This window comes from Bombina bombina, chromosome 6 (assembly GCF_027579735.1).
Source record: "Bombina bombina isolate aBomBom1 chromosome 6, aBomBom1.pri, whole genome shotgun sequence".
In the NCBI taxonomy this organism is placed as follows: Eukaryota; Metazoa; Chordata; class Amphibia; order Anura; family Bombinatoridae; genus Bombina; species Bombina bombina.
The window spans coordinates 815,741,617-815,757,708 of record NC_069504.1 but is presented as its reverse complement, the minus strand read 5'-3'; the positions used below and the strand labels follow the sequence as shown (position 1 = coordinate 815,757,708).

At 33.9% G+C, this 16,092-nt stretch overlaps 1 protein-coding gene across 1 annotated transcript in view; it reads right to left on the bottom strand.

Moving 5' to 3' along the window:
* The window catches only part of CACNA1A (calcium voltage-gated channel subunit alpha1 A), a 632,851-nt gene that overhangs the window by 372,819 nt on the left and 243,940 nt on the right, over positions 1–16,092 (bottom strand). The window contains exons 11-14 of the mRNA XM_053718181.1: positions 8,573–8,685; positions 6,916–7,028; positions 1,200–1,331; positions 426–498 (exon numbers count right to left, since the gene is read on the bottom strand). Of these exons, the coding sequence (XP_053574156.1) occupies positions 426–498; positions 1,200–1,331; positions 6,916–7,028; positions 8,573–8,685 (431 nt within the window). The remainder of the gene's footprint in view (positions 1–425; positions 499–1,199; positions 1,332–6,915; positions 7,029–8,572; positions 8,686–16,092) is intronic.

Here is a 16,092-nt window from a genome sequence, read left to right as displayed (position 1 = left end):
CTTATTGATGTTAAATTACAATAAACAATTGGTTATCATGATACAAAATTAAAAAAATATATATATATAGGAAAGTAAACAAATTTTTGGAATAACAATGGAAATTATGCTTTTTTGCTTTTTACATAAATTGGATAATAGCTATAATATTGTTCTACTGAGTATACTACACATTATACTATAATTACCAGATGCCATATATATATATATATATATACACACACACAGTATACACACTGCACACACACATATATATATTAATTCACATTTCACAAATAATAAGAACAATACAACATAAACTAATATTAAATATTATATTTTGTATATATGTGTGTACTGTATATATATATATATATATATACACACAAACACACTAAATTCCATGAGTCCATTAGTAGTCCCAGAAAGTGAGCTGACAATTTTACCTGGAACACTGTCATTATTGCTGCTGGGAAGTTGTCAAAATTTGTAGAAGGTGTTTTTTCTTCAAAATTAAACCTGTTGATAAGAAAGAGAAAAACAGTTAAAGATACTGCACTGGCAGCGATATCTTCTGTATCATCTTGGCATTTTGGAAAGACTCAAGTTCTGTGTAGGTTGGTCACATGTTGGGGTGGTTCTAGATATTAAAAGCTTGAAATATTACCACAAAGTTCAATATTGGTATTGGGGTGGGAAGTCATAATTGTCAACTACTTTTTCTTGATTTTCTTCATTAAATCCACCTCAACCCATCTACCAAAAACATTGTGCTAAGCAGTGGTGGTTCCAGAAATACAATTTAAGGTGGTAAAGCACAAATACCCTGTAGAGCTCCATGCAGGACCAGGAAACTGGAGACCAAGCCAGGTGGCCCATGGTTAGAAGCAGGGTTGTGGGTGTGAAGTGGGCAAAGCTGGACAGTCAAGGGGCATGGCTATGTGGTTGGGGTATGTTATAGCCAGGTGTGAAAGAACCGCAACAGGGAGGGGGAATTTTCAATTTAATCCTCAAAAAAGAGATGGGGTGCCTTTTTAACCCTATGTACACCAATAGGACCATCACTGGTAAGCATGTCAGAGTTGGGCGCCCTACAGCAGCCCCCAGAACAGCCAATGGGCACAGTAAAGCTGTTGTATCCACGGCACTCAATTGCAAATACATATTTTAAATCTCAGAACTCTGGTGTGTCTTTGCAAGCAACATACAAGTCTACTTACTGGCCACCGAACAGCTGCATCCCCAGTAAGGCAAAGACAACAATAAAAAGGAAGAGCAGGAACAGCAGACTGATGATGGACTTCATAGAGCTGAGCAAGGAAATCACCAGGTTACGAAGAGAAGCCCAGTATCTAAAGGGAGAAACTTTAGATTAGTAAAATATGTATAAAGTAACACTGCCTATCTAAAATTATCTGTAAAACCTATGATGTCAGTTTATGAATAAATGGATATAAATACAATTAAAGGGAGATAAAACAGGTTGAGACCTGTGCATATCCTAAAAGGGCTAATTAATTCAAAATAGTTTGCATAAGAAAATTGCTTAAAAATTACTGCCAAGTATTTTAAATTAATTTAAAAAAATAAGCAAAATGAATTACAGTTTGCAGCTTCTAGGCAGGCTCCAGCAGATACTCCCTATTCACTTTTGCATTTTATTAAAAGAACAATGGATATAGATACAGCCATAGAAGGAAAATGTGTGGGGGGAGTTCGAGCTGTACAATTCAGAAACTAAAAATAAAGGGTTAATGGCGAGGCACTGCAGTATAAATTTGCAGGTAAAGTAATTGAAGTACATATTATTATATTTTGTCTCTATCCCAACTTGTTTTATGTCCCTTTAATTTGTTCTTTTATTAAAACAAAGCCTCTAGGGATAGGAAAACGTCCGAATTTTAACATCTGAATGCTGGAATATATGTTCACATTATTATTTGTTTAGCCATTCAAATATTTCTGTAAAACAATATCAAATTCAAATATTACACTAAAATGTAAAATGTTATATTTGATATTCAACTATTATTAGTATTATTTTTTTGCAAAAACAAATTATAGATGTTTGGAATCAAACAAGAAACAAATGCCGCCAACATTTATCCATTTCTACCCATCATTTAAAAAAAAAATTAAAAGATAATTGTGTAATGTGAAGTTCCTAATTGGACTCAGGTGAATTTTATATTTTACAAAGTTCTATTTTTTTATTATGGCATTTTAAAGGGATACTAACCCCACATTTTTTTCTTTCATGATTCAGATAGAGCATGCAATTTTAAGCAACTTTCTAATTTACTCCTATTATCAATTTTTCTTTGTTCTCATGTTATCTTGATTTGAAAAATCAAGTAGTAATAAAAGGTTAGGAACCGGCCCATTTTTAGTTCAGCACCTTGGTAGAGCTTGCTGATTGGTTTGCTACATTTAGCCACAAATCAGCAAGTGCTACCCAGGCTCTGAACAAAAAATGGTCCGGCTCTAAAGCTTACAGTACTGCTTTTTCAAATCAAGATAGCATGAGAACAAAGAAAAATTGATAATAGGAGTAAATTAGAAAGGTGCTTAAAATCTCATGCTCTATCTGAATCATGAAATAAAAAAATTGGGTTTAGTATCCCTTTAAGTAATAACATAACCTATGTTAAAAAACAAATTCCCAATACAGTTTAAGAAGATATTAAACACTAAATACGTGATTGATGTATTAATGTATCAAAGATTAGCCTTAGAATAATATGTAGATGTATTTTTTACAATTATATTAGTTATTTAAATATTGAAGATACAAGTGTAAAGGATTAGTTTCAATAAAGTAATGGGCTCTGCCTCATTTGAACTAGTTTTCTAATTATCTCTTTGTCTCTTAGGGACATACATGAAACAGGCTATAAAAGAAACTGTTCAAACGATGCTGTGTGCAAACTCTCTTAGGTAACTGTATGTTCCACACAGCCTAATTTGGGGCATATGTATCAAGCTCCATATGGCGCTTGATGCCCCGTGTTTCTGGCGAGCCTGCAGGCTCGCCAGAAACAGCAGTTATGAAGCAGCGGTCACAAAGACCGCTGCTCCATAACCTGTCCGCCTGCTCTGAGCAGGCGGACTGACATTGCCGGAAATCAACCCGATCTAGTACGATCGGGTTGATTGACACCCCTCTGCTGGCGGCCCATTGGCCGCGAGTCTGCAGGGGGCGGCGTTGCACCAGCAGCTCTTGTGAGCTGCTGGTGCAATGCTGAATACGGCGAGCGTATTGCTCTCCGTATTCAGCGAGGTCTGGCAGACCTGACCCGCACTGTCGGATCAGGTCCGCCAGACTTTGTTAACTAGAGGCCTTTGTCTCTAATTGTTCTAAGTAAGAGAGTGAGATAATCTCATACTGTTTAATTTCCCTTTCTCACTACCATCATTTTGTTTAATTGTAATTGAATAGTCCATTTAATAAATTGTATTTAATGAGACAGGTTCTAAATAGAATTTATTGGCTTCTGAAAATATGCATATAGGCTTATTTCACATACATTAAATTATGACTGTTCATCTGTGCTCGAAGGCAACATCATACTTTTTCATTATAAATTTGCGTAAATTCTATTTCAAAATTAGATTTTTAGTGGTGTTGGAAGTGAAAAATGGAGTGAAATTATAGAACTTAATGCATAAAAAGTTAAGGATCAAAATATAACCAACACTCCATGCTAAAAATAAAATGTATCCCTTACAACCAAAATATTACCAACATTCTATGCTAAAACAGTAAAGGGATATATATATAGACATATATAATAGACTTTGTTGGACTTGACAGGAACATATGCATTTTTTAAATCAAAGCTGTCTACTTTCCGTCAATCGGTGACATGAGATACGGTGTGCTGATTCTCCATAGCAATTGTAAGCTAAATTTATCATGCTATTCACTAAAGTATTTTGTCATTTGTTTTCTGCTACATCTTTGCTATAGGCACCAGACTTCTCTGATCTAAAAACGTATATCCTATTAAAAATGTGTTACAGCAACATATCTTCATATCTTGTGTATTTCTTAAAATCTAAGATATAATCTACAGTTTTTACAGTTCAGAAGGGTGTTGTATAATAGTAAGACAATCTACAATTGGTGTAAAAGAACTACAAGGGTTGTTATCAACAGGATACAAGTTTGATGATGTTCTTATGCAGTATCTCAGGACAATGTTATAAAAAACTGGCTTGTGAATATCTGAGACTGTTAGTAATTTGTCTTCTATGCTAATCTGACACATTGCCACACCCTAGAGGATCGTGATCTCAGCCAATGAGGAAGTAAAAGAACAATGCAGAACTATTAGACAGTAGCCCATTAATCTATTAGAAATTATCCCACTGAGTAAACAGGATAAATGTGCAAAGTCTCCCTTTTTGCAAGTTATTTCCTTTTTAGAACATTCTAGGTTCTAAGCAAGTTATATATAATCTTTTCAATGTATTTTATTCTTTATTTATTTATTTGGTATTAAGCTGTAAGTAAATGTATGTCAATTAGAGCATTGCATATATCTAGTATCTACTATGTTAATCTATAATTTATTTAGGATAATTTACAATGACACAATATATATACATGGACATATAAATAAATTGCAGTAATTTACACCTGTTAGAGACTGATATAAATAAGCTTCTGCTCAGATTAAGCAATTACTGTGTAGAATGTTGCAGGATAAGTGGAAACAATGGAAAAATAAACAATGAATGTACACTGAAAAACTTTATTACTACAATTAATTAAAGGAATAGAAAGGTCAAAATTTAAATCTACATAGATGCATTTCAATTTGAGATAGAAGCTGTTTTCCAATATACATCCATTAGCAAAAATGCTTTGAGTAAAGGTTTTTACTGTTTTTATGCAGCATACGCACATATCCTGTGCACCAGTATTCAAGCTCAGAGAGATGACTTTATTTGTGTCATACAAGCCACTACTGACTGTATGAGAAGGTGTGGTGTTTGAATACTAGTGCATGCGCCCTCACAGCATATGTGCGCATGCATCAGAAATATAGTAATAACTTCTATTAAAAGAATTTTTGCTAATGGAAGTATATTGCAAAAATGCTTCTATTTCACATTGAAATGCACCTATACACATATCAATTTTGACCTTTCCATCCCTTTAAACATTTTATGGAGAGTTCAATTTTGATTTTACCCCATTAGATGAGGATTTAAAAAAAAAAATTATGAACACATCCAACTCCAATGTTTTCCTCATTATCAGGTAACTCCAGAGGGTTTATTGGATATCAGATATCAAAATATATTTTGGTATACATATTTTACACTTGAACAATAAATGTACTTCCTTGTTAAGAAATGAACATATTAAATATATTTAAACTATATTATCAATTAAAGGGACACTGAACCCAATTTTTTTTCTTTATTTATTCAGATAGAGCATGCAATTTTAAGCAACTTTCTAATTTACTCCTATTATAAATTTTTCTCCGTTCTCTTGCTATCCTTATTTGAAAAAGAAGGCATCTAAGTTTTTTTTTGGGTTCAGAACTATGGAAAGCACTTTTTTATTGGTAGATGGATTTATCCACCAATCAGCAAGGACAACCCAGGTTGTTCCCCAAAAATGGGCCGGCATCTAAACTTACATTCTTGCATTTCAAATAAAGATACCAAGAGAATGAAGAAATTTTGATAATAGGAGTAAATTAGAAAGTTGCTTAAAATGTCATGCTCTATCTGAATCATGAAAGAAAAAAATTGGGTTTAGTGTCCCTTCAACATTGATTATCGAATATAACACAATTTGTGTTCTTCAATGCTTTATAAAATTATTTAATTTTGAATGTTTTCAGTGATTGTTTTGATAATGGGTTAAACACTGTTTATTACTGTATACTGTACACATCAATATATCACAAGTCCACTTTAAGCGATTAAGCAATGTATTGATTTGGGATGATTTGTCACTTTGCTCTTAATTGAGTATTGCTCTGGGGTAAAAACCTGAAAAAAGAGCACAAGAAAGCCATTTTAATTCCTTGCTGCTCATTTTCAGAGCTGGAAACTCCAAAATTTGGAATACTTTGGAATACTTTTCAAATGACATCCGTCAAGCAACTAGCAGCATCAATGAATTGTGTAGAGAAAAAAAGAAACTAAATACAGGTAGCCCTCAGTTTACGCCGGGGTTAGGGTCCAGAAGGAATGGTTGTAAATCGAAACCGTTGTAAATTGAAACCCAGTTTATAATGTAAGTCAATGGGAAGTGAGGGAGATAGGTTCCAGGCCCCTCTCAAAATTGTCATAAGTAACACCTAATACATTACTTTTAAAGCTTTGAAATGAAGACTTTAAATGCTAAACAGCATTATAAACCTAATAAAATAATCACACAACACAGAATATATAATTACACTAAGTTAAATGAACAAAAACATTTGCTAAACAGCATTATAAACCTAATAAAATAATCACACAACACAGACTTCACTTGCATTTTTCTGCAAACAGTTCTTTCTATGCATTCCAATCTGGACTGATTTATAGACAGGAAGATCTTGTTCCTTTGAAATCTGCTTGATAGCTCAGGTCTGGTTAAACTGATTAATTTCAGCTTGCTTGGCTTTGCTGCAACACAAGAGGACAGCTCCACCTACTGGCTATTTTAATAAATGCACTGCTTCTCAGTGCTTTTCAATAGCAGTCACATGACTGGAAAAAAAGGTTGTTATTCTGAAACGGTGTAAATTGAACCGTTGTAAAACGAGGGCCACCTGTACATCCCTGGTGTTGCATCATATTAATGGCTGCTCTTTCATTATATAATGCATCTCTCTAGCAAGCCTATGACTACATGACAAGTCCAGGTGGAGCTTAAAAAGGAAACTAAATAAAAATGGACTTATTTTACAGAAAGGCACATACTTTGTAACCTTAAAGATGCGCAGCAGACGGAGGGCTCTTAAGACGCTGATCCCAAAGGAGGTTCCGGGCTTCACCATTGCCCACACCACCTCGAAGATGCTCCCGGTGATAACCTGGTTTTGAAAGTTGACAATATATAGAGGTTATTTTTATCTTTGTCATGGGTACTCTAATTTATAAATGGCATAATATATGTCCCATCGCTCACTCTTGCCCACCCTCCTTTGTATAGGAAAAGCCTACAATGTACCACAGGTTCTTCTTTTCTGTCTGTGTCTTTGCCACCATAAAATGGCAAGAACCAACTCCATGTCTACAATTGACGTCCTTCAGACATTTACCAGCATGCTTTGCAATTTTAAAAATAAGTAACTTACAAGTGTATTGAATACAGCTTGACAAATATAGCAATTGTACATAATCAGTGGCATCTTTATTTTCTTAGCATTGTTATTTTCAGATACATAGTGATTTGGATAGAGCATGCAATTTTAAGCAACTTTATAATTTACTCCCATTATCAATTTTTTTTTCATTCTCTTGGTAGCTTTATTGAAAAAGCAGTATTGAAAACTTAGGAGCCATCCCATTTTTGGTTCAGAACCCTAGATAGTGCTTGCTGATTGGTGGGTACATTTAGCCATCAATCAGCAAGCGGAACCCAGTTGCTGAACCTAAAATGGGCTGGTTCCTAAGCTTTTATTTCTACTTTTCAAATAAAGATCCCAAGAGAACAAAGAAAAATTAATAATAGGAGTAAATTAGAAAGTTGCTTAAAATTGCTGGCTCTATCCAAATAATGAAAGAAAACATTTGGGTTTAGTATCCATTTTGATTGAGACAGAAACTACAAATTAAAAAAAAATAATTCAATTTACTTAGATTTTCATGTAAAAATCATTTTGCTGGTACCTTTTGCTAAAACGTAGCTTCTTTCCATAAAGGCATGCACAGATCTTAAAAGGACATGAAACCCCAACATTTTCTTTCACAATTCATATAGAGAAACCTATTTTAAACAACATTCCAATTTACTTCTATTATCTTATTTGCTTCATTCTTTAGATATCCTTTGTTGAAAAATAGCAATGCACATGGGTGAGCCAATCACATGAGGTATCTATGTGCAGTCACCAATCAGCAGCTACTGAGTCTATCTAGATATGTTCTTCAGCAAAGGAGATCAAAAGAATGAAGCAAATTAGATAATAGAAGTAAATGATAAACTTGTTTAAAATTGCATGCTCTTTCTAAATCATGAAAAATAAAATTTGGGTTTCATGTCCCTTTAAGCTTCTTATAACAACATTATTACACAAAGTGGTTAACAGAGTTATTGTTGATAAAAATCATAAAATTTAGACACAGAATATAGCAGGGTCAGCTCAAGACATTGTGTTTCCTGGTACCAAGAATTAAAAAATTATCCCAGATGTCTGAACACTATAGTTTAAATATTAAAGGTCAGCAGATTGAATATTTACATGACAGTATAATGATGGGCTCCATATGAGATTCATTGTTATGCTTTCCCCTATCTGCCTGGTACCAGTGGTTCACCTGGTTATAAAGGTACATAGTACCCTCTTGTTACTATTGTACAACTAATGACCCACCACCCAGCCCTTTCAGATGAGGTTAAAGAGCTTATACTCACGGCACAGTCAAAGCAGTTAAATGATGAATGAAAATAAGGCCTGGTCCCGAGACCATACATTTTTATAAACATTTCGGACATAAAGAGTCCAAGGAAAATGAATTCTGCAAAGTCTGTAAGGAAGAAACAATATAGTGAGTCTACATCATCTTGAAAAACACCTCTTCTATGTATGTATATGTGCAAAAAAACTAAACAAAACCAGCACGACAGCTCTACATTTAGACATTTAAAAAAAACAAAGGTTAAGTAATTTAATTACAAAATTTGTTATATTGTTACAAACCTATTTATCTGTCTATCTATCTATCTATCTATCTATCTATCTATCTATCTATCTATCTATCTAATAGATTTGACCTGGCACTCACTCACATAAAAGGCTGCAAATGCTAAAAGCAAAAAATTATGGTGTTTATTAAAGGTGTAGGATACTAGGACACATTTAACAATATCACCCTTTAAGGTACAACTAACATACTTTATCACAAGCCAGCAAGAAAACTGAGGCTTGGACAGAAGCTCTGAAGACGCCTTGGTGAGGCTTTTGGGCTTTTCATTGCTTGGCCAATAGCTGTAACTTATTCTCAACTTTATATTTTTTGTTTGCTTTTTGTATTTTAGTGCTTGCTTATTTCTTTTGCAAGTTCTTTTGCTATATTTGGGGTTAATTCATGAGGGTAGATTTATTAAAGGGCGAGCGAACATGATTCGCTGTAGCGAATCAAGTCCACTTGACCTCGCTAAATGCCGACAGCATACGCAGTCGGAATTTATCATTGCACAAGCATTTCTGGTGAGTAGGGGCCGTCAATCATCCCGGTCGGATCGGATCGGGAGATTTTAGTCTGCTTACGACCGCTGCTTCTTAACTTCCATTTCAGGTGCACCTAAAACGATGGGGCTCCAAAGCAGCATCTGCTGCTTAATAAATGCAGCCCCTAGTGTTTTTGTGTCCATTTTGCTCTCGGATTCATATTTACTAAGGCAATAAAACTACCAGGGTGCTGAAATAGCTTAATGCAAATAGTGTTAAAGGGACAGTAAACACCTTGTAATTGTAGCACTCATTTTCAATAGCCAAATTCCAAACCCACCACTTGCCATTTTTGGATGAGCTAAACCAGACATGTCACCGGTGTAGCCACTCTTTATTTGTTAGCAAAACCTCCGGTGTTTTGCAGTGTGTAATCTTATCAACTCTGCTGAAACCAATTAAGGAGGGATGTTTAGCACAGTTAAGCTTGAATTGGAAAACCCACAAAACTTAAACATAAATTACACAAAAAGGGAGTATAATAAATAATGAATAAAAAAGTATGCAGCAAAGTCGTTTTATGGGGCATAAACATTTTATATTATGTTAGGGTTCCATTGACCCTTGATGAAAAGAGAAATGCTACAAACGAAATGAAAAGAGAAATGCTACTAACGAAATGAAAAGAGGAATGCTACAAACTTGCAATTGTTTTTAAGTATTAGTTTATAGCATAAATTACAGTGACATTTCAGGGACACTAGATCTTAGAACAGGAGAACAGGAGTCCTCAAAATATCAGGGTAATACTGTAATATATTTGTAAATAAACAGCTGGAAAAAAATAGATAAATAGATCAACTTTTTTTAGATTTTGCTCTACAATAAAGTACTATTCTCTATCCAGCATCCATTAATATTTTATTTACAACACAAGTCAGTTGTAGGAAATAAGGGTTAGTTCCTGAGATACCCTTGTGTAGTTTCTTATTTTGAGACACTGATCTTTCTCGTTGCCTTTAATTAGAGATCCTTTAGTCATTCATCAATGTTACAATGCGCCACTAGTGGTATATGCCTTTAGAAAGGTTCCGGCAAAATTAATTCCCAGGTGTGGTAAATAGTAGCTCTATTGCATTCTTTATATCACATTCTGCAATACTAGAGAACAATGGAACACTCTTTAGAAAGAAGTAAAGTTCAGCTGAGATATTTCAGGCTGAATCATTGTATGCATCGCTGGTGATACATAAAACATAGAAAGGTCTGGCAGAATCAGGTTCTCATTGCTATAGGTGTGCTATCCTCTATCTCTTCATCTGCCCGAATAGAGGGCTATTGACCACTCTCTAGAAAACAAGTGTGCCTTATTTCAGAAGTGAATCAGTGTACTTTGTCATAGACATAGGAACCAGACCAACTTGTGACTACAATATATAGTCAAAGATCTCTCCCTATTCATTCCCATTCAACCATGTCTCAAGGCTATAATGATACCTAACTTCCATGGACATAACCAGAGTGTTTGCTCTCACAGTAGTCATAACAGAGATCATACCTTTTGTATAGATCCTTTTCAGATATCCAGAAAGATATAACTAAATAAGAATGTGTTCAAGGGTGAGCTACAAAAATGGTAATTGGTCTAAAAATAAAATTTACCAGGAATGGCTCAATGTGTATAGCTTAGAGAAGTGAAAATTGTGATATGATAGAAACTTTCAAGTACTGAATATTAGGGGATTAATAAAATTGAGGCTGTATGTATTTTTCACAAAAAGAGTGATTCCAGAACAAGGGGTCATGATCTCAAATTTAATGGTAGTAGGTTCAGGTGTAATTTGCTGAAGTACTTCTTCACAGAAAGGATGGTTGAATTATGGAAACTTCCATTAGTGGTGGTAAGGACAAACGCTGTGGGGGACTTCAAGAATGCCTGCAAAAAGCAGAAGGCTATCCTATGAACTAAATAAGTGTACACTTATTTAGGCAGACATGTTGGGACTATGGTTCTTATCTACCACCAAAATCATTATTGTTTTTCTTTTGAAGAGATGCAGAAATCAATTGTGACACTAGTACTGACACCTATGACTGTCTACAATAAGGGTAATATAAAGTGTTGCTGGTTTACTAAATGTCTCTTGTTTTTCATCAAGACAAGACAGTCTAACAAACGTATGCACCATTTTTCGTCAATATAAATTCAGCATAAACGCTGTCATACTATAATTATATTAAATAAAAAATACAAAAAATCCTTTCCGCATAAACTAGAAATGGTCAGATAATTGAAGTGCTTCCTAGCAATAACAAACTTCTGGGGAAAAAAACACAGTTTATCCTTCACTTGAGCCCAAGAAAAGGATTAAAGAGCTGAATAGCTTGATTGTCTAGGTTAGTGACATGCTAAAAGCATCATTCAAAGGGCAATGTATTCAGCCCTTGTGTCCTCAAAAGGGTTGCATGGGACTTTTAACCCTTGTATTGTATTCATGGCCAAAATATTTACATCCATTTTGTGTGGAGAGGATGACTTCATTAAAGCAAGCTAGTACTGTGTTTACCAGATGTTTAGAATATGTGCATAAAACGTTAGGTGGCAGTAATAATATTTTATCAGTAAAATATGGTCTGACTCTAGACCTCAAGGATAAAAAGTGGACGAGGGGATCAATCATGATCCTTAAAGATATTTGTATAAAAAGAAGAAGAGACAAAAACAGATCAAAGGGTTTAGTCAAAATTTAAAAGGAAAAGTAAACCTTAGTATGCACTTAAAAAAATGTCCAGTTATTTAATGTTTTTAGTAACTCATTGAAGGCCAGATTACCAGTGGCGCCTTAACAGGGCTATATTAAAAGTAAACACAATCGCTTGAGCGCAATTTAAGTTAACGCGCTTCAAGTTATCGGGACCTCAGAGCTCTGGTTAACTTTTTCTCGGAAAACAAAATGTCACAAAACGCATCAAAACTACATTACAAAGTATAGTTAAACTCACATTAACACCATCTAATAAAATTTTGCACAAAAAAGTTATAAAGGCTCATAGATATGAGGCAGGCAAATGGCTTTAACACAGAGCTGCATACAAATACATGTCTAAAGATGGATATATATATATATATATATATGTCTATATATGTGTACATATGAAATGAGGAGAAAGGAACACTGGAACTCAGAGTGAATCAGAGTAGGTTTATTCAGGAGCAGGCTTAACAACACATCAGGTAAGCTCCTATCTGACGCGTTTCACGCATGCGTACATGCGCTTCTTCAGAGATATATATATATGTGTACATATGTATTTATGAGTATTTACAGACATATATACACATATAAACACATAAATATATATATATATATACAGTATATATAAGTGCATTGGAAAGTCAATATTAAACTTGCATGATTCCGATAGAGGATGTAATGTTGTCACTTTTAAATTAACTTCTATTTTTAAATGTGCTTTGTTCTTTTGGTATCCCTTGTTGAAAAAGAATACGCACATATCCTACAATAGTGGGAGCTAGCTGGTGATTGGAACCTGCACACATTTATCTTTTGTGATTGGCTGACTAGATGTGTTCATCTTGCTGCCAGTAGTGCAATGCTGTTCCTTCAGCAAAGGATAACAAGCAAATTTGATAATGGAAGTAAATTGGAAAGTTGTTTAAAATGGTATGTTCTATCCAAGATATGAAAGAAAATGTTGGAGTTTTCTATCCCTTTAAGTAGATGAAATCATGTAAAAACATATTTATGCAATATTCTTATGTAATAAAGTGTTATACTGTGCATTTACTGTAAATATTTCAGATTCCAATGTTCTGTATTTGTAAATACACATTTCTATATATATGTGTATATCTATACCTATATATCCTTTTATATATATACTGTATATATATATATATATATATATTAATACATATTTTCCCCCAAAAAATCATATATATATTACGAATTAAAGAACATAAAAGAGACATTAAGAATGAGAACATTAAATCAAGCAACTTTGTATAGAAATATATCGGATACAAATTTACCCGGGCGCAAAAGCACGAAAAGGGGAAGAGTTTTTAGGTAGATAAAGTCTCATGACGTCTACAACCTATTACAACTCAGCCGGAAGAAGACCGCCTACCCACGGGTGAAACACACAAAGCTGTTTGATTTGGAAAGTCGAAGGGCTTACAGCTGTCCGCCTCCGGACTAAGTTTGCAGCTCCAGGGAGAAAATTACCTGAATTGATCCGCAATTTATAATCCAAGCAATTTACTTACAACAGTGGAGGAGGCGTGGAGTACCACTAAGTGCCTCTCACAACCACTGAATGGCATACCTGGACTTTTGAGAATGGAAGGTTCTATCACTAAGGAAGAGGTACCGCATTTCTAATGTTAGAATTGTTTTTGGCTCTGCTGAACGCTGATATAGGGGAGGTCTGTTTTACACCTGAAAGGGGATCAAAGGCAATCCACGGACCTTACACAGCCCTAAGTTAGTTCTTGAGTGAGTTGCCCCTACATCTAATCTAGCGGCTAATAATACCTCTGTCCGATACACCCAGTTTCTCTCCAGGATTATTGAACTTGGATATCAAACTTTTCCTTTTCGGATCTCTATGCCTAATGAATAGGTTTTATTCATGGCGAGTTTTCTCCCTACATTATATTCATGAACATACGTTCTAGGTTGAAAATCGAACTGTGACCCATCATTTAGAGGCTTTTTAGGGTACTATAATTTATAGGATCAACCAATTATTTGATCCTTTATTAATTGGGACTCCTAACTATTTACATGTTGCCATCAAATGTATAATTTTGTGTTTATTAAATGTATTTTATTTTGTGTTTATATCAGGATCTCCTGTGTCATTTTTTGCCCTCTATTGATTTTTCTTCATAGCCCTGTGCTGGTTAAGAATCGCTATTTGGTCTTTTTTTCTTTAATATATAGAATATATATATATATATATATATATATATATATATTTATATATATATGTATATATATATATATGTATATATAAATAAATAGAACATATTCTTCTATGTGAAGAATACTGGAATGTGAAATATTTGCAGTAAATACACAGTATAACACTTTATTAAATATGAATATTGCATAAATATGTTTTTACATGATTTAATCTACTTAACTGCAAAGGGCTCCAATGCACTTATATATATGTGCGCGAGTAGGGTGTTAGGTTTTTTCCACTTTTTTGCTCCATTGACTTCTATGGGGGAATAGGTTATCATGCACACTGTATTTTAAGTCCTGCTTTTTACGTGCATCTGGTTAGCGTGCAAGCGAAAACAGTTTACTTTCAAGTCAAAATATGGGAGCAACCTGACACGAGCAAAAAGTTTACTTTTAGTTCTAGCACAGTTAATGCTCGAGCTGGAGTGTTAAATAGCCCTCCACTTACAATCTAGCCCTGAATTTTTCTTCAACTTTAGAGAGAAAAGGGACTACCTGAGTATGATATTTGTAATAAAAACAAATATTTTATTTTATGTATACTCACACTTGGAATGAGTTAGTTGATCTACTATTTAAGAAAGCAATTAGATCAATTCATGGGCTATTCCCTATATGTTTCTACTTCAGCAGAGAGAATGCGTGTATCCAATATAGACTCTGAAATCTGCATGTGGTTCCCAGGATTTCAGTGTCCTTCCATTGGTCTTAGTGGGTGTGTCTTACTTTTCTTTAAAATCTTGTTATATATACCTCACTCACTCCAACAGGTTAATGGTGGCCTCATGGGCTTATATGAAAGAGGTAGGGATGGGCGAATGTTTCGCAACATTCGAAAAACGGCACGAATTTTAACACATTCGTTCGTTCGAATCGAATTTCGAATGTTTACATAACATTCTAACATTCGATTTTTGAATGTTCGGTTTCGAATTTTACGATTACATTCGAAAATATTCTTTTCGAAAAATTTGAATTTAGATTGTAATAGTATTTCTAATGCTTTTTCTTTAAATGTAATATTCGAATTATGCAATATTCGAATTCGAAAAATTCGAATTTAGATTGTAATAGTATTTCTAATGCTTTTTCTTTAAATGTAATATTCGAATTATGCAATATTTGAATTCGAAAAATTCGAATTTAGATTGTAATAGTATTTCTAATGCTTTTTCTTTAAATGTAATATTCGAATTATGCAATACAGTATTCGAATTCGAAAAATTCGAATTTAGATTGTAATAGTATTTCTAATGCTTTTTCTTTAAATGTAATATTCGAATTATGCAATATTCGAATTCGAAAAATTCGAATTTAGATTGTAATAGTATTTCTAATGCTTTCTTTAAATGTAATATTCGAATTATGCAATATTCTATATGGAAACATTTGAAATGATATATTTGTATCTATTATGTATCAATTTACTAGATTCCCGCCCTACCACATGAACTATTGAACTTCTGAATAGTATTGGTTAAATAGAATGTTAAATTCGAAATTTCGAATGTGGACATTCGATATAATTATAAACATTCGAATTCGAAAGTGACAATCGAAAACTGTAAATAACATTCGATTTTTTAATTTTTAAGAATATTCGTTCTTATCGACATTCGGATTTAGAATTCGAATTTCGGTAATAACATTCGTTCTACATTCGAAAATGTACACATTCGCCCATCCCTAGAAAGAGGGTACTGTGCAGTAACAGTAGGACTCAGCTATTTGATCTTTTTTCCTCACCTTTGCTATTTTTAATGGTT